At 36.5% G+C, this 24652-nt stretch overlaps 4 protein-coding genes across 5 annotated transcripts in view; 3 read left to right on the forward strand and 1 right to left on the reverse strand.

Annotated features, from left to right (window-relative positions):
* The window catches only part of LOC129235695 (GATA zinc finger domain-containing protein 8-like), a 93499-nt gene extending 75651 nt beyond the window's left edge, over window positions 1-17848 (forward strand). Inside the window, exon 4 of the mRNA XM_054869685.1 lies at window positions 17632-17848. Within this exon, the coding sequence (XP_054725660.1) occupies window positions 17632-17848 (217 nt within the window). The remainder of the gene's footprint in view (window positions 1-17631) is intronic.
* The window catches only part of LOC129241891 (A disintegrin and metalloproteinase with thrombospondin motifs 9), a 127418-nt gene continuing 110816 nt past the window's right edge, over window positions 8051-24652 (forward strand). Inside the window, exons 1-2 of one of the 2 annotated variants that reach the window (XM_054878453.1) lie at window positions 8051-8391; window positions 8535-8780. The gene's annotated coding sequence lies outside the window, so the exon portion shown is untranslated. Of the gene's footprint in view, window positions 8781-24652 lie in introns of both variants that reach the window. The other variant, XM_054878447.1, reaches the window with a different exon arrangement.
* Window positions 19805-20353, reverse strand: LOC129235705 (cuticle protein 18.6-like). The gene is made up of 2 exons (XM_054869697.1): window positions 20065-20353; window positions 19805-19995 (listed from the first exon to the last, which is right to left on the reverse strand). Exons 1-2 carry the CDS (start codon window positions 20351-20353, stop codon window positions 19805-19807), a joined length of 480 nt encoding a protein of 159 aa, XP_054725672.1.
* LOC129241910 (adult-specific cuticular protein ACP-20-like) lies at window positions 23758-24247 on the forward strand. Its single transcript, XM_054878463.1, has 2 exons — window positions 23758-24028; window positions 24096-24247. Exons 1-2 carry the CDS (start codon window positions 23758-23760, stop codon window positions 24245-24247), a joined length of 423 nt encoding a protein of 140 aa, XP_054734438.1.

The following is a 24652-nucleotide window of genomic DNA, read 5'->3' on the forward strand; positions in this document are numbered from 1 at the left end:
TAAGGGTGTGCGCACGCGGCACAAGGTCGTTGTGATGATTTCTGTCAGAACGAAACGAAGAGCATAAAATGGAAAAAATGACAACAGCATAGTTGAACAGTTATGTAGAGGGAGAGTGGATAGATCAACGCATGCGATCAGTTGGTTCTTTATTTCATACGAAGATTGTAATAATGGCACCAAACAATTTTTAAAACTAATTTTGTGGCTAAGTATTGGCTATGAGCTACGTATGTATGTATATGTGTGGGGAAGTTTGAACATACAGGCGATGGTGGGGCAAAAGCGTTGGGAATTCTTATAGCGAGGTACATAAATAGAATTTGAAAAATAATGAGAAAATAAACAAATAAAAAATTAAGTTTGCTATATATAATATTTGGAGATTTCAATTCCGCAGAATAGTGATGATGACAAGTGCGTTGGAATGTGGTTAAGATTTGTACGAATATTTTACTTCTAGCAGAGAAATTCTACTCTTTTTCCACTTACTGCGCCTGCGTTTGGGTGGAGTCTGCCCGCTTATTGATTAATGTTGGATTCTTCGTGGAAAGTTCACGCCCCAATTAAATTTGTTTTGAGTAGTGATTGTGTTTTGTTGTTTTTTGAGATTCTAGGAATTTTCAGCAATAATTGTTTAATTACTGCAATCGAATACAAAAAGAGACTGCAAAATATTTTATATAATAAGTGACATTTTGGCTTTTAAAGTGAATGCGCAATACTTTTTAAAATCTACTTTTATGCCTATGACTATTGAAAAATATTTTTCTTTAAGTGTGAAAGCGTTGTTTTCACTGAGGCTTGATTTCATTAATAATAAATTTATGACAGTTACATCGGAACATTGAAGCAAACGAAAAAGCGGACGAACTGGCAAAAGGGGGATCTGCCATGAATGACAATACTAGAGAATCGGTATTCACGCCACTGGGTGCAATCAAGAAACCTCAAAGAGCTGGCCGGCATACACGTAAGCAACCTTATAAAGTTTCTCAATTACCCAGACTGGATATAGAAGCAATTCCTTTATGCGCAATTCAAGCTATTCCTTTACTTCTATATCCAGTCCGTATAACTTGTTGGTAACGAGGATGGGGTAAAAAAATGGTGCGTAAGCACTAATTGGATTCTTGGTGAATCAGCACTTCAACCAACCAACCAAGCAATACCATAAAAAGGAAGAAACCTTTTAAAAGTTGTAAAGGTATCCAAGCTGAGAATAAATCAAATACCTTTGCATTCTCTCTTTGATTTGCGCCTGAAATATCTGGCAGTTGTCAAGACCAAGAAGAGGTGGACACGGTTTACCATTTGTTTTGTGGATGTGCAGAGCTTCAGTCGAGATACTTACAAATTTAGTGTCAGATTTCTCTGCTAATCCAGGGGAGATAACAGAGTTAACAGCATTAGACTTTAGATCTCTTCAGTTTCATCTGTGATAATATCTTGATTATCTTAGTTTCTTCTCCTCAGCTATCCTGCTCTCGCTGGGCTGACAGTCCAAGGGGGTGGCTCTCACTTTTTGTTTACATTTGCGGATATATGAGGTTGTAACAGTATAAACATTCCCAATACCAGTACGGGGAAATGTGCTGGGGTGAAAACTCTTTCCGCATATAAACCCGGGTCGTTTCGGTAACGTAGGACCGACTGACATCGGAATATAAGCGGCATTCATCAGTAGGTTGAAGCAGTTAACGCAAATTTAATTACTCATGATTCGGTCGTTATCCTGTTCTCACCTCAACGCCCTCTTTCTTTTTCGCCTCTGTAAGGTTCCTTCCACTCTGTTTTCCTCATGACTTGATCTGTTGTAAACCGCTCCGAATTCCTTCCGACAAACTAAAGCGCAAATAAGAAATATTATTATGAGAGCATACAAAAGTATTTGAAGGTGAATGTTGGTCGCAAGAGGGTGAAAGTGTGGATAAACCAATGCGCCGGCTCATACATATCATCTCTTGTGAGACTCTTTGGCCAAATACAAGATGTGTTTCTTTCCGTATGCTTTGTGCTAACTTGGCATGGTCCCCACGTCTTTCTCTTGTTCCTTTGACTCAAGTTATTACTTCACCGAAACCGTTTTACTACGAACGAGTGATATGATGAAGAAGAATTCGTAGAAGGAGATGAAGATCATTTTAATATCGGCTTATAAAAAGTTTTTTGAATACGGAAATAAGTATTGGAATAAGTTTATTGGTGTCCTATGAAGGGAATAAAATAAATATCAATGAATAATTATAATTCCAATTATACCTAAGCGTTTTCTTGGCGAGTTCCGAGTGTATTTTGACCAGACGTTTACTTTTTTTATTTCCGGAAATCCAAACCATCTTCCTGATCGCCTGAAACGAATTCTTTATTTCATCAGATGCCATGGACGTCACATTTTTAAAATGCAAGAGCGGCAATTGTTTGGATTTACTTTTCGTTTTTGATATTGCAGCACTTAGGAGGCAGATGTCGCTTCTACTCGTCGCATGCCAAATCCATTTTAGGCAGTAGCAGCTTAGGTCATCATGATATCGCTCATTAGAAATCAAAAGACCAAAAAGCGGCTTTGCAATCTACTTAGCCTCCATAAGTAAAAGTAAATACTTTTTTTTTGGTCTTGTTTTGTTGGTCAGAAAGAATTCAAAATGCCTTCGTACTTACGGCGACCATCGCCTACTGCGTTAAATGGTGTGGCCACTAAAACTATTCCTCCTCTCCTTCTGGACAGACACCCTTCCTGGGACTACTTTCTGCATTACTTCGGAAGGGCCCATAACGCCGTCCATAAATAACCCATTCTGTTTACCCACGTCTGGGTCCATCGTATTTGTACCCAGTTTTCGTGCTGGCTCGTCTTCTTGTATCTCTGTCTGTGAGAGAAGCTTTGTTGCACTGTGTCGAGTTCTATCTTTTCTTCCGAGGTACGTCTTCGATGTATGTATCTGTTTAGCACTTTACTGGTTCTGTTGGTCGGCGCGATGTCATCAATCTACTTCCTCAGAGCATCTCTTACTAGATAACTTTTAGTGGGCTGCAAAACCAATATATCCCAAGGGTATAAACTGAAAAGAAAAATACAATTCAAAAAACGGTCAGCTGCTTACTCATCAAGCCATAAAGTTTTGCCTGAAATAGTAATAGTTTAATATAAAAACTGCAAAAATGGCTAAGACATTAACGAAAAAGATGTCATATTAACACAAATGCTTCGCTCCGAAAGCAGCTCCAAGACAATGCGTAGAATTAACATAAATTAAGTTTTTGTACTATTTTAGATGAATTTATAGTGGCGTTAAATTTGGGTGATAAATTTTTCGCGAAAACATAGAAACTGCGAATAGAAATATGCAAAATTGCGTATGTTCAAGTAATGGATAGAATTAATGTTCAAATACACAGTCGCTGAAATATGCATTGAATTCGTATGCTAGCATTCGAGGTGACCAAATGTGGAGCTGTTCGACAATAAACAAATCACTTCAAAGAAATTGCATATACTTACATGTATGAGTGTATGGCGTGTATGTAGTTAGTTGTACATATGTGTATGTATGTTTGTGCTCTTGTGGGATTATGCTATCGATGCATAGTGTTTGTTTTCCTCTGTGGAGAGAATAGGAAGCGCAGCAAGGGCGTGACCCTGGCGAGCTGCGGGGTTCAGTCGTGTAGGTTCTAATTGTGTTATTGTATATGTGGAAGTAATGTGACAATGTAGCTAGCCTTTGGAACAGCTGTGCGGCTGTCAACAACGAATTCTCGGCAGCCAACAATAACAATAACAATTAACAGCTGCAATGTTAATGACCTGTGAAAAATTGATTGCGTCCAATGTTTTTGCAACACTGTTACACATTATTGTGCGAATTCGAAGTCCAGAAGTTGAATTAACATTTACTAATATTTATACGTATACAGGGTTTTCCATTTTAGCACATGCGAAAAACGTATAAAAAAGCAACAATGTTGACTTTCTCCAGTTAAAATTTCTTTTATTTCATTGCAGGGCATAGAACTCGCGCACGCGATTTCCCCTCCACTTTTGAAAGTTATAAATTAATTTTCACAAGAACTTTAGCATATTTTTCTCTCAGTGTAGTACGATATTTTTGTGCGTGAGTATGTGTCGCATGAGCCCATCATTTGCTACTGCTCGCATTGCGTTATGGTATGCGAAATTACCAATTTGTGACAGAAATTTAGAGACTAAAACTACCAATAAACACAAATTAAAATAATGACAAAAGCAACTATTTAAAAAAATTATTTTATTCAGATCAAAAAGTTGAAAACCAAATACAATGCATAGGAATTTATGTATGTATGTATGTATGTAAATGATATGAGCAATGAATAATAAAAATTTCAAATTTATTACAAGTTTCCTTGAGTTGTGACATGTGCAAAGTCAGCCGCGTCGCTCTGCGTGACGGCATATTCTCGAGCGTACGGTGTGAAATAAATATTTGCCATTGCTGGCGCTAAGAGACGTTGTTTATTGTGCCTGATTTTGGTTGTTTTAATTTTAATGCTCTGTTGTTGTTGTACTACAATGGTTGCTGTCGCTCGGTTTTGCTTTCGCTATTATTGTTACACACAATTGGGCTACTAAGTCGCCTACAACACGTCTGCTTGCCACGCGGACAATCAGCCTCTGCTACTTCAGGTCCCTACTCGTTTCGTTTAGTTGGCCGTTTAGCCTCGTTACAGGCGTGAAAAATATATAAACAAATTATTATTATTATTAAGTTTTGTTCACTAAAAATAACAAATACAATTAATTTTATTCGGAAGGTTAGAATATTTCCAGAGTAATACGGCGCATCCACCCTTGACATAATTAGATCGAGCTCGACGCTTTGCATTAGTAGTGAAATATTAGTGCAAGTTTACCCGAAAACGTCAAACCTCTCTAGCTGACATTGCTATGGATAATATTTTTCTGCCGAGTAAAGAAGATACAGATAGATAGAAATAGAGATAAAGAGAAAGAGAGAGAAGAAGATAGAAATGAGGATAAATATAAAGACAAAATATTAGATATGTAAAAAAGCTCCTCATAAAAAAGCATCTGCCTTTCAGAGGCGGCGTAAAACAATAGGTCCCTTCGTTTGTGCAAAAACATCAAGACCCACAGAACAAATTGGAGGTAGAGCTCGGCCGAACACCAAAATAAAAAGGATGTAACTACCATTTATATATATATCTACATATAAAGGGTGATCAATTTAGAGGTATTGGATTTTAAATAAAAATAAAAAAAACGAAAATTCTAATTGATTGCGCAATCTTTATTATTTCTTGGTATAATCATTCGTGATATTTATTTTTTAAAGATAATCCCTTCCAAATATTGGCCTTAACTGTGTCGCAGTTCAGCCATCCGTAAACACCAATTTTGAAAGACTCGCTGGAGGACTTCGGTCGGTATTTCGTGAATAACTTTACTAATGTTGGCTTTCAATGCCTCAATTGAAGCGGGTTTATCCACAAAGCATTTAGACTTTACATGTCTCCACAAGTAAAAGTCCAAGGGTGTGATATCACACGATCTTCGTGGCCAATCCACTGGTCCGAGATGACAGATAATTTCTCGCCGAAACGACGACGCAGTAAATCCATTATTTCACCTGGTGTATGGCAAGTTTCACCTCGGCTTCAATTTGCGGCATTCGACATCCGACATCAAAAAGCCGTCTATCATGGCGCGACAGCGTTCGCCATTCATTACATTGGCGCCGGCCTTATCTTTGAAGAAAGATGGACCGATGATCCCTCCAGCCCACATTTGTGGAACAACACCAAGACGAAGGCTACAAATAGGACTAAGAGGTCAGCCAAAAATAATGTAACTACTAACTATATAGATATACAAGTGTTGGGGAAAAATATAAACATTATTTTTGTGTAAGATTTACAGTATCGGTGCCATAAACACCATTAACAACTTCAGTGGCCTTTTCGCCCAGCTTGAATGTATCCTTTATCGAGGGAAAACCGTAAAATGTACTGAATTTTCTCTTTGTAGACTTCCATTGTTAATACTAAGAAATAAAACCCAGCAAAGGAATTTTTAAGTGTGAAATGTCACCTTGACAACGAGCATAAACTTTAAATTGTTTGATAGATACTTTGCGAGATATCGATCACTACAGCCATCTACCGAGAAAATAATCGACTTACGTTTCTTCAAACCAAGTTAAGAATTTCTCTTCGTGTAACAAATATATTCTCGACTGAAAATCATATTGATTTTTTTTTTAAATACAGGGTTTTCCAATAAGAGGTGTTATTTTGATATTCAAAGAAAAATTCTATTTTTTAATATAAATGATCGGATGTTTATTTCATTATAAAGAGGAATTTTTCATAACCGAATGCAAAGTGGCTGCCCTATGCCCTCGATAGCCTCACGAATTTCATCTTTGAGGCCTGGAATCAACCCTGGGCTGTTGGCGTAGACCTTCTCTTTCACGTGGCTCCATAGAAAAAAGTTACAAAGTGTTAAATCACAAGATCTCGGTGGCCAATTGTGATCACCTCTTCGAGAGATAACACGGTACGGAAACTTTTCCCGTAAAACACAATAGCGCCGTCTTGTTGAAAATAAGCGTTGTCCAGAACAATACCATCCAATTCCGGCCATAAAAAATCGTTATAATACCTGTCAATATCGTAATGACACCTGTTACTGGAAAGCCCTTTATCTTAACTCCAGTGCCACCTAGCAGAATATTTAATGCAATGCATGTCTTCTCCCATAAATTTTTGAACAAAAAAAAGACTTGCATGATTTGGTTATGAGAAGTGGGAGAAACATTTTTTATTATCTGCCTATAATTGGATAATGCTGGAACCCTAATTGAACCTAGTATACATTATAAACCTTAAAGGCTGTTTTGCATCCCAAATGAGTGCTTTAAAAAGTATAAATGCTTTTCGACTTATGCATTGTTATTTTTATTTAATTTTTTCTCTTCTGTTCTTTATTTTTACTTTTTTGTAATCATTATAAGTGCAGTTTTCCCTCTCGCTTATGATTCGTGTGTTTTTTATCTACACCACTTTATTGCACGAACACTTTTATTTTTATTTAAAAAAAATCTGTTAGTTTATTCGAAATTTTTATTCTTGCCACTTTTGTTGTTGTATATATTTCGCGCACACGCGCCAAACTATTCACGCATATACCTATGTATATATGAATCCGAAAATGCTTCATAATTTCAAAACATAAAAATTTTGCACAGCCAATTGTTTTGTTTGTCTATTTTAGTTTCAAAAATTTCATAACAGCAAAGATTCTGTGCTGCATATTGTTGTTGTTGTAAGTAAGCGAAATAAAATTTAAACTCACAAATCCACAAAATAATATAAACTAAATAAAAATTCACTAGCAATAGCTAAGCGGTGAATTTAATTCAATTCAACTACACATCGCCCACCCACACACCCGCCGACATGTTGTATGTGTGCACCTCTGTGTATAGACATCGCGTATACGCCCCACCAGGCGGCGTTCCGCGCTGCTTGTTGCCACTTCATGCCGGCAACACGTTTGTTTACAATTGCACGAACGTGCCGGCAGTCGGTCGGTCAGTGAGCTCCTTGGGTGTGCACACGCTGCAGTCTCCATAAATATGCACACGCACATACACGCCAACAAGCATACACACAATTATGTACAAATACATTTACATGTACATACATGTATGTGCGCATATAACTGTGTGCTTTAGATATCCAATTCTACATATTTACTAACGCTTTTTGACGGTCCTAGCGAATTTTTTACTCTGCTGCGCTGCGTGTTGATCGTTGTTGTACGCTAGTCGCTGCCGAAATGCAGCCATCATCGCTGCTGCTACCGGTGGCGAGTGTGAGCTAATTTGGCTAATACTCTTTGGCTAGTTGGTGGTGGCCGATTTGATCTCTGCATGTCGTAGCTGGGCCGCAGCCGGCGAAAAACTCGCACTCGCCACACATTTTGTGAATCTGCGAATTGTCAGTCTTATTTCGATTTTCTCTCAGGCTCGGCGGCGCCGCGGCATTTCGGGGGAAAAACTCAAAAAATTTCGCAAGGCAAGTGTAGTTAACTTTTTTCGAAGCCTACTGTAGGCCAGTTTTGACACGAACATAACAAATAAAACATACTGAAATAATTTCGAGAAAAGAACTGTAAAAAGAAATTAAAAAAAGTATTTCGTGCTATAGGAAGGAATTTTTTGAGTAAAAGAGAAAATCAATTTGCAATTTGTTCGATATGAAAGTGTTCATTTTTGTGCATTTAATGATGTGTAGTTTTTGAAAAAAAGAAAAATATTCAAATCTAGCAATAACTATTCAATAATAATAGTCAGCTGCAGTGAAAATGCAAGACGTCTTTGAAAAATCGTAAAAATTCTACTATACATAATTTTATAGCGCGCATAATTTTCATAAACAAATATTGATTTTTTAAAGCCCTAATTTCACATCAAAATTGTCGCGCGTACCGTCCGTGCCTGCGTTTGGAAAATTGATTTGAGTCATCTCAGAAAAAAAATTTGCAGAAATGTGAGAAAATTTCTAAAATAAATAGAGAAGATTGAAGTGATCTGGTGCTTTAATATTTTTTTGGCCAACGAAATTTTTACGAAAATATAAAAACTACCATTATTTGGTTAAACAATTTATTATTTTTTTAACGAAACGAGTTTCGGGGCAATCACTCAACTGCTAGTGTAAAGGAGTAAGGGACAACGTAGCTCCCGATTAGCAGTCTTCGAGGAAACATTTTTGAGGTGATTATTGATTTCAATAACTAACAATTTTCAAGTCAAATTAAGTTGAAAAATGTTTTTTTGTTGATAGCAGAAAGTATAAGAACAAAAATATTTAAAAAAAATTGCGCTATAAAAAGCCCCTAATGTCTAAAATTTATAAAATGAAAAATAGAAAATTTGAAAAAATTCTTATAAACTTATATTTAAGAGGCTTTAATTAAATTTCATCATGTTGTTGTTGTGGTAGCAGTACCCTGTCAGTGTAGTGTAATCACCGGTCGTCTTCATTAGTGTCGTGCGGGGTGGAATCACAAGCCGGACATATGTAAGTTTAGTATATAGTAGGAATTTAACCTGCTACAGTATCCAGAACGTAGTTGTGCCAAGCTTACGCGGGACTCTCATGGAAGTTGGAGCTCTTCGTCTGCGATGGGTGGCGGTTGGACTTCGATGACGGCATTCGGGGGTCGGGAGCTTAAGAAGATGGTAAGGGTCTCGCGTTGAAAGTCATTGATTGTTTTGTCCTAGATTTCGTTCGCGTAAAATTGCCTGGGAGGTGGCTCAGGTTCAAGCAGGTTTCTATATGGGTAAGACCTGTGGTAACATCCTAGCAGGAACAACTCTCGTGCAGGTCGTCATTACTTATATGTAGTGTTGGGTTGCCAGATCTTTAATTTCAAATTTCTGAATAATTTTATCCCAGTATTTCTTAGCCTTGGGGGTAATTTTGTTCTGTGTTTTGAAAATCTACCATTGATACCAAAACTAAAACTAGACTAAACTAAAACTATTTTCCATTTAAGTTTAAATTGGCTCTCGAAGCACGATGGAATTTTGGGAAATTAAGAAATAGATAAGAGCGCGAAAAAGGGTCTGAGATGGGATTTGTAGAATTCATTAAAGGATACGGTGGGTTTCCCGTTTTCCCAAGTTGAGGAGAAGAGTATCATTTTGTCTTAAATACGTACCTTATTTAAATACTAAAAGGGCATTGAACAGTTACCCATGTAGCCACTAAATCCGTAGACCCGATAAGCAGTTGTTGAGACTAGAGAAAGATGGTACACATTGGATTTATACTAAATTAAAGCTAAAAATGCATTTGAGATTAAAAGTACTAATTTTTTAGAAAATGTATTGCATAGATTGGTGGTAGTCGAACAGGTTCGTGCACGGGTTCGAAAGCCACTGTGGGCATGGGCACAAAAACTATATTTTATAAAAGTGGTCGCCCTCGGTAGGTAGTGGTAAACCTCTGAGGGTATTTCTGTCATGAAAAGGCGTCATAAAAAATCATCTGCTGTTCAGAAGTGGCATAAAACAGTAGTTTGTAGAACAACATCAAGACATACAGGGTGGGCCATATAGCGTTTGCTTCTTGAACCACCTATTTTTTTGAGAATGGTAATACAAATGAGATGTCAAATGTGTTCATAATTTACTTAAAGGTTTGGCATTTACGAAATCGGACGCTATACGCTTGAAGAAAATTGGGAAATATTGAAAACCTATTTCCAAAGTGGTGAGTCTTCTTCTTCTTTTCTGATGAAGCTCATTTTCACATCGGTGGCTACGTCAATAAGCAAAATTGTCGGATTTGGGGCTCAGAAAATCCACACGTTACTGTAGAGAGGCAAATGCATCCACAACGCGTCACTGTTTGGTTTTTTTCGAAAATGAGCGAGGAGCCGCGGTTTCAGTAAATGGCGAGCGTTACCGTGACATGCTCAACGAGTTGTTTCCAAAAATTTAAGAGGATGACATGGACGACATTTGGTTTCAACAAGACGGTGCAACTTGTCACACTGCCAACGTTACACTCGAACTTTTGGCTACCGTTTTTGAAAACCGAATAATCAGCCGAAATTCCGATATCAATTGGCCGCCTCGGAGCTGTGATTTAAGCCCGTTGGACTATTTTTTGTGGGGAGCCGTTAAGGACAAATGCTATGCGAACCATCCAGAGACGATTGATGCTTTAAAACACGAAATCGAAGTTGCCATTCGTGAAATTGGAGCCCAAACAATCGAAAATGTACTTAAGAATTGGGTTGATCGAATGGCCTATTGTCGTGGCAGTCATTTGAACGATATTATTTTTTATTCATAAATGACAATGTTCAATCTTTAAAATAAAAAAAAAGTTTGAAAAAATATTGATTAGTTTTTTTATAACCGATTCAAAAAGCAAATTTTATATGGCCCACCTTATATTAAAGTTTTGCTTAAAAATTCATTTTGAATTTTGAAATAATCTGCCTGCAACTAACCGATTTGCTCTGTTCCGTTCATTTTATCATCAAAGAAGCAAATAGTAAAAACGCGTCTGCGTCTGCAAAAATCAATTTTCGTGTTTCTATTGTTTTTTTACTAAACATCAATTTTGGAAAAGGAAAAGGGCGATTCCTCTTTGCATTCATGACATTGAGTTTTTTTAACAATATTTAAAGGGTTGCACCGAATTAGGGTTTACTGACTCCATTTTCTTACAATTTAGTATTAATTGCACAATTTGTTAGCTGATTTCTTGCATGGTAAGTTAAGACTTAAAGTAAGGCCTTAATTGTCTAAATATCGTAGCAGCAAAATTAAGTTGTGTCTCTGAACGCAGTGTTAGGGCTAATCATAAATTTTAACAAATAAACTATAAACCTTTAATTGCAAAGGAGTCCAGCGTGAAAATCCACATTTAGATACAAAAAATATGTAAATATATTTTATTATAGCTTTTAAAATGTATTTCACACTTGCGTCTGCACCCAAATTGTATACTCGTACACCTACATATATACTTAGCTGTAAGTACTTGAATATATATGAATATGTACGCATGCTTTTACAGTTTTTACACCCATTTAATGGCCACATAAAATTTTTATACCGATGTTTCACATTTCCAATATTACAGCAAACACTTTTTTTTTTCTTATACTGTTTTGCATAACAAAAGCTCAAAAAACAAGAAAACCTTAATAAAAAAATAAAACAAAAACATATTTTATTTATGCCTGTCTGCCTTCCAATTTGTTTGTGTTCCTCTACGTGTGAGGTGAGTTAAAAAAATCGAAAAGGAATGTTTAGTAACAAGCGAAATGCTTCTGTAGAAGCCAATACATTTTTATAAACGAATATATTTCTCAGGTATTGAGTTTTGAAAAAGTTTCAAGATTTTATGGCAAATGCAAATGCTTAAGTGACACTATCGATGTTGTAATGGACAGAATTGTGAAAGGCAGACATTAAAAATTTAACAAAAGAATTGGAAAAAACCTTTAGCTGCTCAATTAAAATACCACTTAAAAGAGGAGAGAAGAAGCAGAAGAAATAATTAAAAAAAAATCAAAAATTTAAATAATGCAAACGAATTATATTTGAGTTAAAAGAAAAATAATCTTGAGTTATTATTTTTTTAATTTCGTTGTATTTTTGCGTGAATTTTCATATTGACTACGCGCAAAAAAAAAAATTCAAATGTGTTTTTCTGTAATAGTTTTCGCCTACACTTAGGCACGGAACCATTGGCTCTGGCAGCTACTGCTCGTTTCTTGTACAAATTCGTTTTATTATTATATAAAACTGCTAATAAATAAATAAAATTCTATTAGAGTTGAATCGAAGCGCAACTTGTACCGATAGTTTTCATTTTTTTCTTATTAAGAGGTTGATGATGATGATTTTCAATAATTTTTTTTTTGCTAGTCAATTGCTTTCTTTTACAAAAATAAAAACATAATTAATACACCATGTTTCGGCTTGACTTTAGTAAAATTCCAAAAAAAGTTAATAATTGTAAAGGTTATCGCTGTTTGTGTGGAGTTCGTTTCTCCACTTCTGGATGGACTTCTCCCTTGCGATGATCATCACAAGTCCTTGAGATTTATCTAAAATCAATCGGACAAGAGAAATTAGTTTTATTAATAGATAATCTTGTGCCTGATCGAAGCTTTCTGTTTTTCAAAATTAACAATATGGAGGCCTCAGTAAATATTTTTCAGATTTTCAAGAAAAAACCCGAAAATTAATTGTTTCAAAAAACCGAAATTAAAAAAAAAATCCTTCGATCAGATACCAGTTTTTTTATGTTTTTCAAAAGCAGTATACATTTTATTGAAATCTACTAAAAGGTTTTTAAGTGCAAAAAACATAGTTTTGAAAAACTCCCATTTAAGGTTTTGCTATAGATTTATGTAGAGTTATACGAATTATGTAACTATTTGCACTGTGTTATCTATTCCTGGGTAAATATATATAGTAGGGTATATATAGGAATCATATATATTTAGGTATACCTATGTATGCATCAAAATGGAAATTCATAACAATAAACCCCGAGAAGTCGGTTGCTGTAGCTGTTGCTAGCTATTTGCTCTCGAACGCTCCGTAGCGCCCAAGCGGTCTTTGTTAATTGCTGAATAACTCGAAAAGTATTTGTCGGATTCACTTCAAATTTTCACACAATATTTCTAAGATTCGGCCGCCGTAGCTAATTGGGTTGGTGCGTGATTACCATTCGGAATTCACAGAGAGAACGTAGGTTCGAGTCTCGGTGAAACACCAAAATTAAGAAAAATATTTTTCTGAAAGCGGTCGCCCCTCGGCAAGCAATGGCAAACCTCCGAGTGTATTTCTGCCATGAAAAAGCTCCTCATAAAAATATCTGCCGTTCGGAGTCGGCTTGAAACTGTAGGTCTTTCCACTTGTCCAACAACTTCATGAATCATGACGCACACCACAAATTGGAGGAGGAGCGCGGTCAAACACCCAAAAAGGGTGTACGCGCCAATTATTTATATATATATGTATATATATTTCTAAGATATTATACTTTAAGAAAATGCAAAAAAATCCAAGTTTTTGAAAATTCTGACTACCTTTAACCCCTTAAAGAAATCTGAATTGCAGATCGAGAAGGCTTGACACTTGTGAAGTATTCTTATTGTTGTAGCAGTTACTAGGCCCCATTAGTGCGGTGTAGTCACCGATGATCATCATCTAACTCATCTAATGGTAGGCTCAAGAAACGTGCTGTCTCGACAGGTTGGTTCCAGAGGGATAGGGTTGAGAGGGAATGTGAATGAGTGGTACCTTCACATGCTGGACATATATTGAGTATGTCGGGGTCGATTCTGGATAAGTAGAAGTTTAACCTTTTGCAATACCGTAATTGAGCAGACCAAAGTTACGCAGGTTCACGGGCTCTTCATCTGCACTGGGTGGTGGTTAGACTCCGATACCAATATTCTGGGGTCGGAAGTTTAAGCAGGTGGTGAGAGTCTTCCGATGTATGTTGTATAATCTCTGTCTATATACTATCCAGTCCAGTAGTTGTAGTTGTGTTTGGTCCAGGATCTCGTCGGTGTAGTCGAAGAGATGTCTCTTGATACGCCTGGGCGGTTACTCAGGTTCTAGCAAATATCTGCAGGGGTGATTCCTGCGGTAACACTCAACACTCAAGTGGAAATTGCTTGCTGAGCATTTTGCTGTGCTCCTTGAGCGGGAGCATGGCAGCCTCTTGAGAAGGTGTTGCAGGAGAGTCATCAAGGAGGCATCCTGTGGCAGCCCTTGCCCAGACAGGACTTTTCAGACAAGACAGGAGTTTTCCCTACTGCGAATCATGAATACCAGGCGACCACACGGGCGCAGCCTAATTTAGTGTCGACCCGCCAATCGCTTTAAAAGTGACTAGCAACATTTCTTCGCCTTCGCCCCAAGTGCTGCCGGCTAGCGATATGAGAACCTTGTTGCGGTTTTGGACCTTGGTGACAATTGCGGCTGTATGTGCCGAGAAGAAGAGCAAACAGACTAAGATGACACTCAAAATTTTGCTCCAAAAAAAATTTCTCTAAAATGTCTATGAAGTTGTTGGTGGAAAAAGTATTTGAAGGTCGGTTGATTCCTGCCGACATTACATCTTTTAAACGAAGTAATGCCTTCAAAGTCTTTCCTAGCAGTTGTCGAAATGTAGAGGCATTTTTTTAATATTTTGCCGCCAAAACTCAATGCGTCCCACACACACTCACAAATGGTTAAGAATGCGCGTTTGGCCACGTTTTTCGTCCCAACCTGCAACAATTGGCGTGTAGGGAACAACTACCATGAAGTATACATGAAAAGAGTTTTATGCAATTGCTTGTTGTCGCTTTCATTCAAACATTTATGTACCCATGTACGGTGTGTATGTATGTACTCGTATGTGTAAGTATATTCAACAACAGATCGAGTTTTAGTGATTCGTAATTCGATTTTGGTAGCTATTTTTGACAGTTTTCCCAATAAAATTAGAATGAAAGTAATTTAATATAAGTTTTTATGTATGTAACACTAATGTAAGTTTGTATGTACGTGTGTCTGTATGCAAGTGTACAAATCATTGAAATAATTGTGCATGGAAAGTTTTTCCTCGCTGTGTTTAATCGAATAAACACGCGCTACCGCTTCGGTTTGAAATTTATGGAAACATTTTTTTTGGAAATCGATTATTTAATGAATTGCTACTGCGATTTTTAGCTTGTGTATGTGTGCAGAAATCTATGTACATATTTGGGTGGATGTAAGCCCATACACGCTATGCTAATTTCAGCCAAGCCACGCCCTTCACTAAAAATAATCTGTATATGTAAATATTTAACGGATACGCGATAAATATATTTGCCAAGAATTGGAAAATTACAAGAACAAATAACATATATTTGTATATGTAAATGAGCAAATATGTGAGTATTTGCCTTGGGATGGACCAACTGAGCGTATTCCTATAGAAAACAATACTTCATGAACTATTGAAAACTCAGTTCTTTACATTAATATTAGCAATTAGCAGAGGAGTAAAGTAAATCTGATGATAGCACCTGGCAATAGAAGGAATCAGAAAATGATTGAAAGTTACGAAGATCAGACTCATATGTCGCACTGCTTGTGTGCTGTGCGTAGTTAATCTTAGGGAGTTTGGATGATATTTCACTTCCTGCTATCACAAGTATGCATTTATGGCACAACCATAAATACATATATTCTTTAAGATAAGTGAATCCGGCATATGGAATGTAGCAATGTATGGTATCGGTTGACATAAATCGAGGTTGGTAAATAAAAAATAAGAGGCTGTTTGAAAGAAACTGGTTTAGAAGCTAAAATGGTTTAACTTACGCCCATCTGGCTCTTTATTCTGGTATGGACTTCGACTTGGATAGAATTAGGGGCTGACATGGCATGCCACCGGTGGCTCGAAGGTGGAAAGAAAGATGTTGGCATTCCGACCTCAGTCGGTACCATCTTACCGGAATGACCCGGATTTGTATCCGGCCAAGGACTGTCACTCCAGCTGCAAAAATAATAAGAAGATTGGCGTCGGTCTTTACGCGGGATATTTGCAGTTTAGTTTAAACTTAAAAAACTAAAGGGAATTAGTTCCAATTTTTTAACGGTTGTAATATGAACTCGATAATTAAAATAAAACGCAAAAAACCCGTATACTATTAGGTTCCATGTAGGCTAAACGATTATTTGAAAATTTTATATAAAACTCCCGTGAAAAAAATTCTGGTTGCGCGCCTGCAGTCGCATATTCGTCACTACTCACGCATGAACAGATGACTTATGCCGTTGCTTTAGCGGCATAAATTTATTACACCTAAATGTCAAAAGAAAGAGATATAAATTTGAAAACGAGCAATTTAGTGTTAATGTGGCAAAGAACTAAAATTAGACCCATTGAAAATAGAAAAAAAACAACAAAAAGAGGAAAACTTAAAATTTCAGACATGGCGGTAATTTTCTTCTTTCATGAAAATTTATTTTTACACAGTGAGTCCGACAGTGCGTAAAAATAAATAAAATAATTGGAAAAATATTTCAATAGAAATTGTGTGATCAATAGGAAATACTGAGATAGAATTTCTATCACAGTTTGAGTTATAAATAAAAAAATAAATTTTTTTTTTTTAAGCAAAAAAGCAAAGTAGAAAATGTGTAGATTAGAAGCCATAAAGGTTTATGGAAAAAAACGAATGTCAAGTCAATAAAACCATTTTTAATTGTCTTCCCACACTTTATTTATTTTTTAGCTTAAATTAAGAAAGGTTAAGTTCGCTGCTACCCATACTTAACCTTTACATACTCGCGTATATTTTAGTAAAATTAAGTTACGGCTGGCAGTTAATTTTTGAAACTAAACGAACTTATAGACAATAAGAGCTCTAGCTTATAACATCATACAGACGGAGGGAAATTTGGTCTTAACATATAAAAAAGAGGTGGTTTTATGCGATCTCAATAATTCTTAAATCAAATCTAAATCAAGTGAGGTGAGTAATGTGTGAGTTGGGCGAATTTTTCTAAGTCGTTAACCAGATACGCGCATTCACCTAAAAGTGGGCATATCACCAACGATTTTTCAAAATTTTACTTGCGCTGTACTGCTTTTTCCGAATTCATCATTTGCACCAGAATTGAGTAGTTCTCCTTCAGCTTTAACAAAGAGAGAGAGAAGTGGGCGTGTTTATAAATCGATTTGACCCGTTCTCAAATCCAACCTGTATAGAACAAAAAGTAATATGTGAACTAAGTTTCACTGAAATATATTAATTTTTCCTCGATTTATTGTGTTCAACTTTCTTTCTCATTCTGAGCATTTTGTATATTGAATAAAATTATTTATGCGAACAAAATTACTATTTCCTTGTGGATAAGTGCGCGAGTATTAAAAAATAATATAAAAAAATTATAATTAATAAAAGTCTAGTAAACATGGACGCATTCTCAACAAACGTTGGAGTTAGACAAGTCTATCCCCTCTCCCCGCTCTTTTTCGTCACCGTCCTGCATGCGGACATATGCCCGCTCACAGAGGCATTACATGATTTCTCAACAGGCAACTGGAAGACTTGGGATTTGCTAACGATATTTGTCTACTATCGCCCAAGTTGACCGATTTACAAGCGAAGGCGGACAAACTGGTAACACTGGCGGGCAAAGTTGGGCATGAAGTAAACGTGGCTAAAACCAAGGCATTGAGAATCAACCACACCAATAAAAACCAAGTAATAATGGATGGCAAAGAAATGGAGTTCGTTGATAGCTTCTGCTAGCTGGGCTGCATGATAGCAGCGGATGGCGGTGCAGAGGAAGACGTCAACAACAGATTGGGTAAATGGAAAAATTGGGCAAACTCGCAAATTTCCAAAAACACTAAGCTCAGGATATTCAATACATGTGTCAAGTCGACGCTCCTATATGAAAGTGAAACGTGGGTTGTTTCGAAAACGATCATGCAGAAACCTCACCAACTGAGAATAATTTATGGCATATTCTGGCCCAACGCTATAAGTAACGTAGAACTCTGGAACAAACGAACGAGGAGCCCATCTTACGCTAGCTAACGCACAGGAAATGGAGTTAGATAGGCCACGCTATTAGGAAACTGCCCCACAGCATCACTAAACTAGTTCTAGATTGGAATTCTCAGGGAAGCAGAAGCTGCGACCGATCAAAGAACACCTGGAAAATATCTAGCCTGCATGAGTTACTCTCCACAAACACAAGTTTGGATAATAGCATCTAACCGCGAACGTTGGAGGGGCCTTATGCTCCTCAAAGGACTAATCAGGAGAAAAAAATGATGGAAGAAACTTGCTCGCAATCATAAAAGCCAATTATGTTCGAAAGGTGGCCATAATGGCCGAGTTCGTTGAAATTCAGTCTATTTAAATATAGACAAATTCAAAAATTTTCTAAAGCACAAACAAATAGCGCATTTGGAGTCATAAAATAGATCAAATTCTCATTTTCAAGCAAGCATACATTTTTGAACTCAAGATCAAAACAGCTTTTGTTGAAAGTTTGAACTCAAGTAATGAGAGGAAACTTTCGAAACTAGCTTAGTTTGAGCTTAAAGAAATTTTTGTACACCGAATTGACTTGTAGCCCTCAATTTTGAGACGGAGCTTTTGTCAACTTTCATGCAGGAGGCGCAATATATTTTTAAATTAATTGCTAATAAATTCTAGTGCGGTCCCCAATGGCGGTTTTTCGACAAATTTTGTTCAAAATTCCTGGAGAAGGCAATTTTTGACCAATTCTAATATTTTTTTAAATGTTTGCAAATGATTTTGAAAGAGATTATCCAGGCCCGAGCTTGAATTTTTTACAAGTATTATATCAAAACACACCCTGGAATAGGAGTATTTTTATGAAAATTCGGGAAAACTTTACAAACAAAACAAAACCAAAAAATTGTAGGTATTCAAATTCGGTTTAGCATTTTTTTGTAGCTCTAATCAAAGCAAACTTAGGTGGTGAAAACATCCCCAAACTACCTAAAAAATTAAAAACAATTTTTTTCAAGGACAAACCTAGAATTTTCACCAGAAAAATTTCAAAAAATTGTACGCATTTTTGGGGTTGCAGAACATGAATTCTGAATTCGTTGCCTGTTATTCTTAATAAGTTAAATTGAAGGTTAGTTCAAAGCCAAATATAGAATATTCATCGGAAAAGTTTGAACAAATTTTGATACGTTTTTGGGTACATGCACACCACAAGTTAGAAGAGGAGCTCGGACTCCAGTCAGCAATGGGTGTAAGAGCCCATTATATATATAAATATACACTATATATCATATATGTAAATGTATGCCATTCTCTTTGAATAGTGGGAAATGCTCAAGAAACTTTTCTCTCAAGCATTCTTAAAGTTTTTATCGGTAAAGCCCCTACCAAATATAGTAAACCAGTCATGATTGAAAGTAGACAAATTTGTGTTCACTTTAGATTTTGCTTGCCCTATAAATATTCTTACTACACCAGATAGGAAAGTGCTTCTTGTAGGCGAAAGTATTACCAATTTACATTTGAAGTTACGCATTTGTATAATCAATGTGAATAAATCGCGCTTTAGCACTTGATTAGTGATCCTTTTTCATAAATATTAGTTTATTGTATTAAATTATTAAAAAAAAAATTGTTTTCAGTCCTTTTAGTTTCGAGACTCCAATTCCTCATGGCATTCGAGTTAGTTTGTATTCAGTTCTGTTCCACAACTCCCGTTTAATGTTGTTGATTGATTCGATAGTAGCTACCAACTTGTTCATGACCAAGAGGCCCATTTTCATGGCCATAGCCACCATAATGGTGAGCATGGCCGATTCTCTTCACCACAGCTTTGAAGCCATTATGAGCATCGGCTGTGTACTCTACAAGGCGTATGGTGCCATCAGCTTCGGCAAAAGTATAGCCGCCTAGTGGAGAAGGGAATAAAAAATTGTGATAATCTGCATTGAGTATAATTTTCAAATAATTTAACACACCCTTGACTTGATCGCCAACACGATACTCCCATTGGCTTTTATGATCACCGGTGTGCAGGTCCTTGACGCCATACTCGTAAGCGTATTTGGGATAGTGATGAGGTTCGTGATGTTCGTAATGCTCTTTATGGTGTTCATGCTGATCATGAGTAGTGTCGGGATGATGATGATGAAATTCTTGCACTACTGCAGCATAGCTAGAGGCATGACCATGAGGTGCATAGCTTGCGAATGCACCACCGAAGAGTGCAGCAGCGATGAGGAAGGCAATACACGAAAGGATTTGCATTTTCTGGAAAGGAATGCAATGGATGTTGAAACTATTATTTGCTCTGTAGGCTAGCAGCTCTATACAAGATTAGCGCTTAACTGTTAGCAACCTACTGCCTGCAGTTTCTTTTTATACCATACCGAATGGAAAATTGAGAGTTGCACAATATTTTCTGTTTTGGTTTCTGCTTTCTTGTATTGAGTTGCAGCTGCCAATTACTTAATTTAATAAACTAGAGCTGCATTTCTCACTTTTTAGCTCACTAATTAGTTAAAATTTCGAATGTGTTAAGTAAAAAACTTTAGCGCTAAAGCCCCTGTTTCCCTTAGTATTGATAAATTATATATTCGAGCGCATTTTGTAGTCGTTTGACTAATTTCGTCAAGTTCACGAATTTTTACTGCAACTTGAGTACAGATTTAGTTAATTACCAGTGTTGATTGAGCAACAGAACCAACAAATTGAAAGCTCATTAAGCTCTCAATGGAACATTTAAAACAGTAACGGCATTTGAAAGGAATCAATGCAGATCGATTTACTAAAATGTGAGAAAAAAAAATGGGAAACAGGCATTGAGCTAATCAACATCAACAATTTGTTGTTATATGTTGTCATAAACTGGGTTGGTCGACATAACGGTCTATGCTTAGTAGCTGGTAACTACTGAAGTTAGTAACCATTAGATAAACTTCTGCATTTAAGCTGGTAGGTCAGGAATTTGCACAGCGGCCTTACAATAAATAAGTCATTGCCATCAAAAAAAGACAGGCTACTAAAGTTAACTGGATTTTTCACGCTTTCGAAGTAATTTTGGAGCACTTGAAAACTTTTCAAATGCATGCAGTTCTTAGTTGTGATCTGAAAATGAGCTAATTACCTTATCAAGGCTGTCATATGAGCTATGAACTGTTGCTTATAGGAAAATTGACTTGTTTAGAGTAAATAAACCTCCCTTCATAAAATGGAGTTTATCTTCTATATTTATGATTGCCTCAGCTCGCTCTACTCCATCTTGTCAACACAATTTTCAAGGATCCTGTCTAAAATTCTAGTGCTACCTAATCGATCGATCAGCCTCTGTTTTTGTTGATCATCTAGACCATATCTGCACTATCCGCATATAATCTGCATCATAAAAATAGAAAAAAGTTTAAAGGTTTAAAGGACTGCACATTTTAAAGAGAGGCGTGTGGTCACACTAGCACGGTTTCTTGTGAAAAATGTGAAAAAGTGTACAAGAATGAAAGAATATGAAGAAATTACACAAACGACACATGAATAAATTTCACAAGTGTGACGTCACACACACAGCGATTTTGTCTAATTCACTGAGAGCGGAATACCGGCACAAAACGGACGCCACCTTTGTACTCATTTCACTATAGGTCTGATTAAAAGCTTCGAAGTGTACCACTGCCATAGTCAAAAGAATTATCGAAAAATATTGCCAAAAAAATTTAATTGCTTGCTACGGGACATGCTGCATCAATCTCCTGGAATCTATTGGCATTCAAGTTCATTTCCTCAAAATTTCAGTCCACAAAAAGTCTCTAAACCAAAATGACGATTTGAGCAGAATTTTCAAAAAATTGGCCAACCGTGGTACCCCTACTTTGCTCTCAGCAAATTTGACATTTCCACATTTCTCTCGTGCATTTCATTCTGTACCAGTGTGACGTCGAGTCTCTCACATCATTTAAATGTCCACCATAAGCACGTCCTCAGGTAAAATCCACCAAACAGTCGATTCATGAACGCTTAATTGTTGAGAAGGTGGAGATATCGGCAATGTTGAAGGTTTTTTAACAACTCCATGCACTACAGCAGCGATGTTCTCAACAGAACGTCAATTTTTTTTCTTTTTCTATCCTCCACAGAACCGGCTTTTTGGAATTTTTTCACCAATCAGTGAATTGTTGACTCATTTGTATGATTATTTCCACCAAAAAAATAACGAATTTGGCGATGTGTTGCTCTTAAAGATCGACCATTTTCATAATAAGTTTTAATAATTTCAATGCGTTGTTCTATCGTGTGATACTGCATATTTGGCTCTCAAATAGTCAAAAATGACAAAGAAAACAGGTACCGTCTTGGTATTACTCACTACTGACATCTGAGTGTCATTTTTGAGAAATCCTTTATTTGATCAATGTCTAAACTTTATTTCGTCCAAATCGGATAACATTTAAAACGCGCGAATACTAGAGGGAAAGGCGTGACAGTACGTTGATCTTTACTCTATTTCATATTTCTTCTTTCCTAAGTGAAAGTAAAACTTGTCCTAAGTTTAAGCGAAATAAGAGCATATTTATTATGTTTGGGCCCAGGTGGCGCAAATTTTATCACACATTTTTATGTTTGAATAACTTTTTTACTAAATAAAAAAAATTATCTTAATCGTAATGGAAATTTTTTTTTTGATCGGTAAGCGCTCCATTGCTTCTCTCTTGGTATACTGCGGCTGTCTAGTCGACAACTGTCAAATATGATCGACATACAATGCCATTTGCAAAAATAATAAATCTTCCGGTTAATTGTGATTAATTTTGTGCCACCTTGTATACACACTACGTTAAATAACTATAGCTCGGGGCATTTTAAGTGGTTTTTGATATATTTTTAATATTTGTTTTATGAAAATATTGTTCATTCTTCTATAAAATCTATATAAATAGAAGTTTCAAACTTTGTTAAAAATTCTCAAATTCTCATCAGAATGTCACACTTCATAAACAGAGATCAGAAAATAATTGCAAAAATTGAATTTGAAATTGAAATTTTCAGTGACTTAGTAGCTGCAAAGTGTACTCCCAACTATAAGGTACAAATATTAGCAAGAATAACAATTCTTTTTGCTTTTTGTGTTTTTTCCAATTTTTTGCTAATCTACCATTTCAACAAAATCATTTATGCGTAAACACGTTACAACAAACTGCTCACAACGTGGACGTTAAAAATGCTTGCAGCAATAATTTGGCTTGCAAACTGCACAACGTGTCAAACATTAGTGAGAAAAGAACTGTTAGACAAAAAGTAATCAAAAGAGATCAAAAAGCGTAAACAGTAAAAAAGTTGGTTATGTGCAATCACTGGGCAAGAAAGGGCAAATTTTGTTTTTGTTTTTTATTCGTTATTGGCGATTGGTATTTTTGAGAATTCGATTAACAGTTGTGTGTGCATGTATTGCTTCTCTTATTAAAGTGGAAGGCTTGGAGGTCTCCACAAAATAAGTTTGACATACATACAGACACATAAAGCAAACGTAGTTTCAGAACTTGATTGAAAATATCTATCTTAAAAACAAGACAGCATAAAAGCGAACAGTAGACAGCTGTTTGTTAACAGTCAAGCACTAAGCTTCTATACAGTAACCAGCCAACAGAGGAAGCATTAATTCACATTACTCACTTTTAATTAAAATGCATATCCTCTCGTGTGTTATTGTAGTCGCCACTGCTGCGCTTGCCGGTGTTGCCAACGCAGGACATGCTCCTCATGGTCATGCCTCTAGCTACGCTTCAGTAGTGCATCATTATGGCACTCACGGACACGATAGTCATGGTCATGGGCATCATGAACATCATGAGCCTCATCACTATCCCAAATACAATTTCAAGTACGGCGTAAAGGACTCGCACACCGGTGATCACAAGAGCCAATGGGAGCATCGTGATGGCGATAAAGTCAAGGGTAGGTTAAATTATTTGGAAAATGTACTCAATGCAGATTATAACAACTTTTACTCTTCTTCTTTAAGGTGGTTACACTTTGGCAGAAGCTGATGGCACTTTACGTGTTGTAGAATACACAGCCGATCATCACAATGGCTTCAACGCGGTGGTCAAGAGAATCGGCCATGCCCACCACCCACAGGTGCACCACCATGGAGGACACCACTATGGTTATTAGCTTGCGCCTCACTGCTATTATTAACTAATTATTTGTATAGACATTTATGTCAAATATTCATATCGAAATAAGTTTGCCTTTGCGAACAAAAAATGTTTAAATCTGTTAAATTTTTGTTAAGAATTCAATAAAGTTATTTTTCTATTGTTGTTTGAAAGAGAAAAGCGTTTTACTGCAAGCTCAATGCCATTTTTGCAATATTTTTCAATAGGTTAGGGAGATTAAAGTGGCGCAGAATTAACTACCCTATCAGAAGATGTATGATTTTTGTAAGTGTGGTCATACGTCAAGCGTATTTGACACTTGTGAACCAGACAGCCGCCGTTTTCAAGCAGACAAACAATGGAGCACGTAGAGATCAAAATATAGATTTCCAAAACTCAAAATCATTTTTTTCTATTAAGT

Source organism: Anastrepha obliqua, chromosome 1, assembly GCF_027943255.1.
Source record: "Anastrepha obliqua isolate idAnaObli1 chromosome 1, idAnaObli1_1.0, whole genome shotgun sequence".
Lineage (NCBI taxonomy): Eukaryota > Metazoa > Arthropoda > Insecta > Diptera > Tephritidae > Anastrepha > Anastrepha obliqua.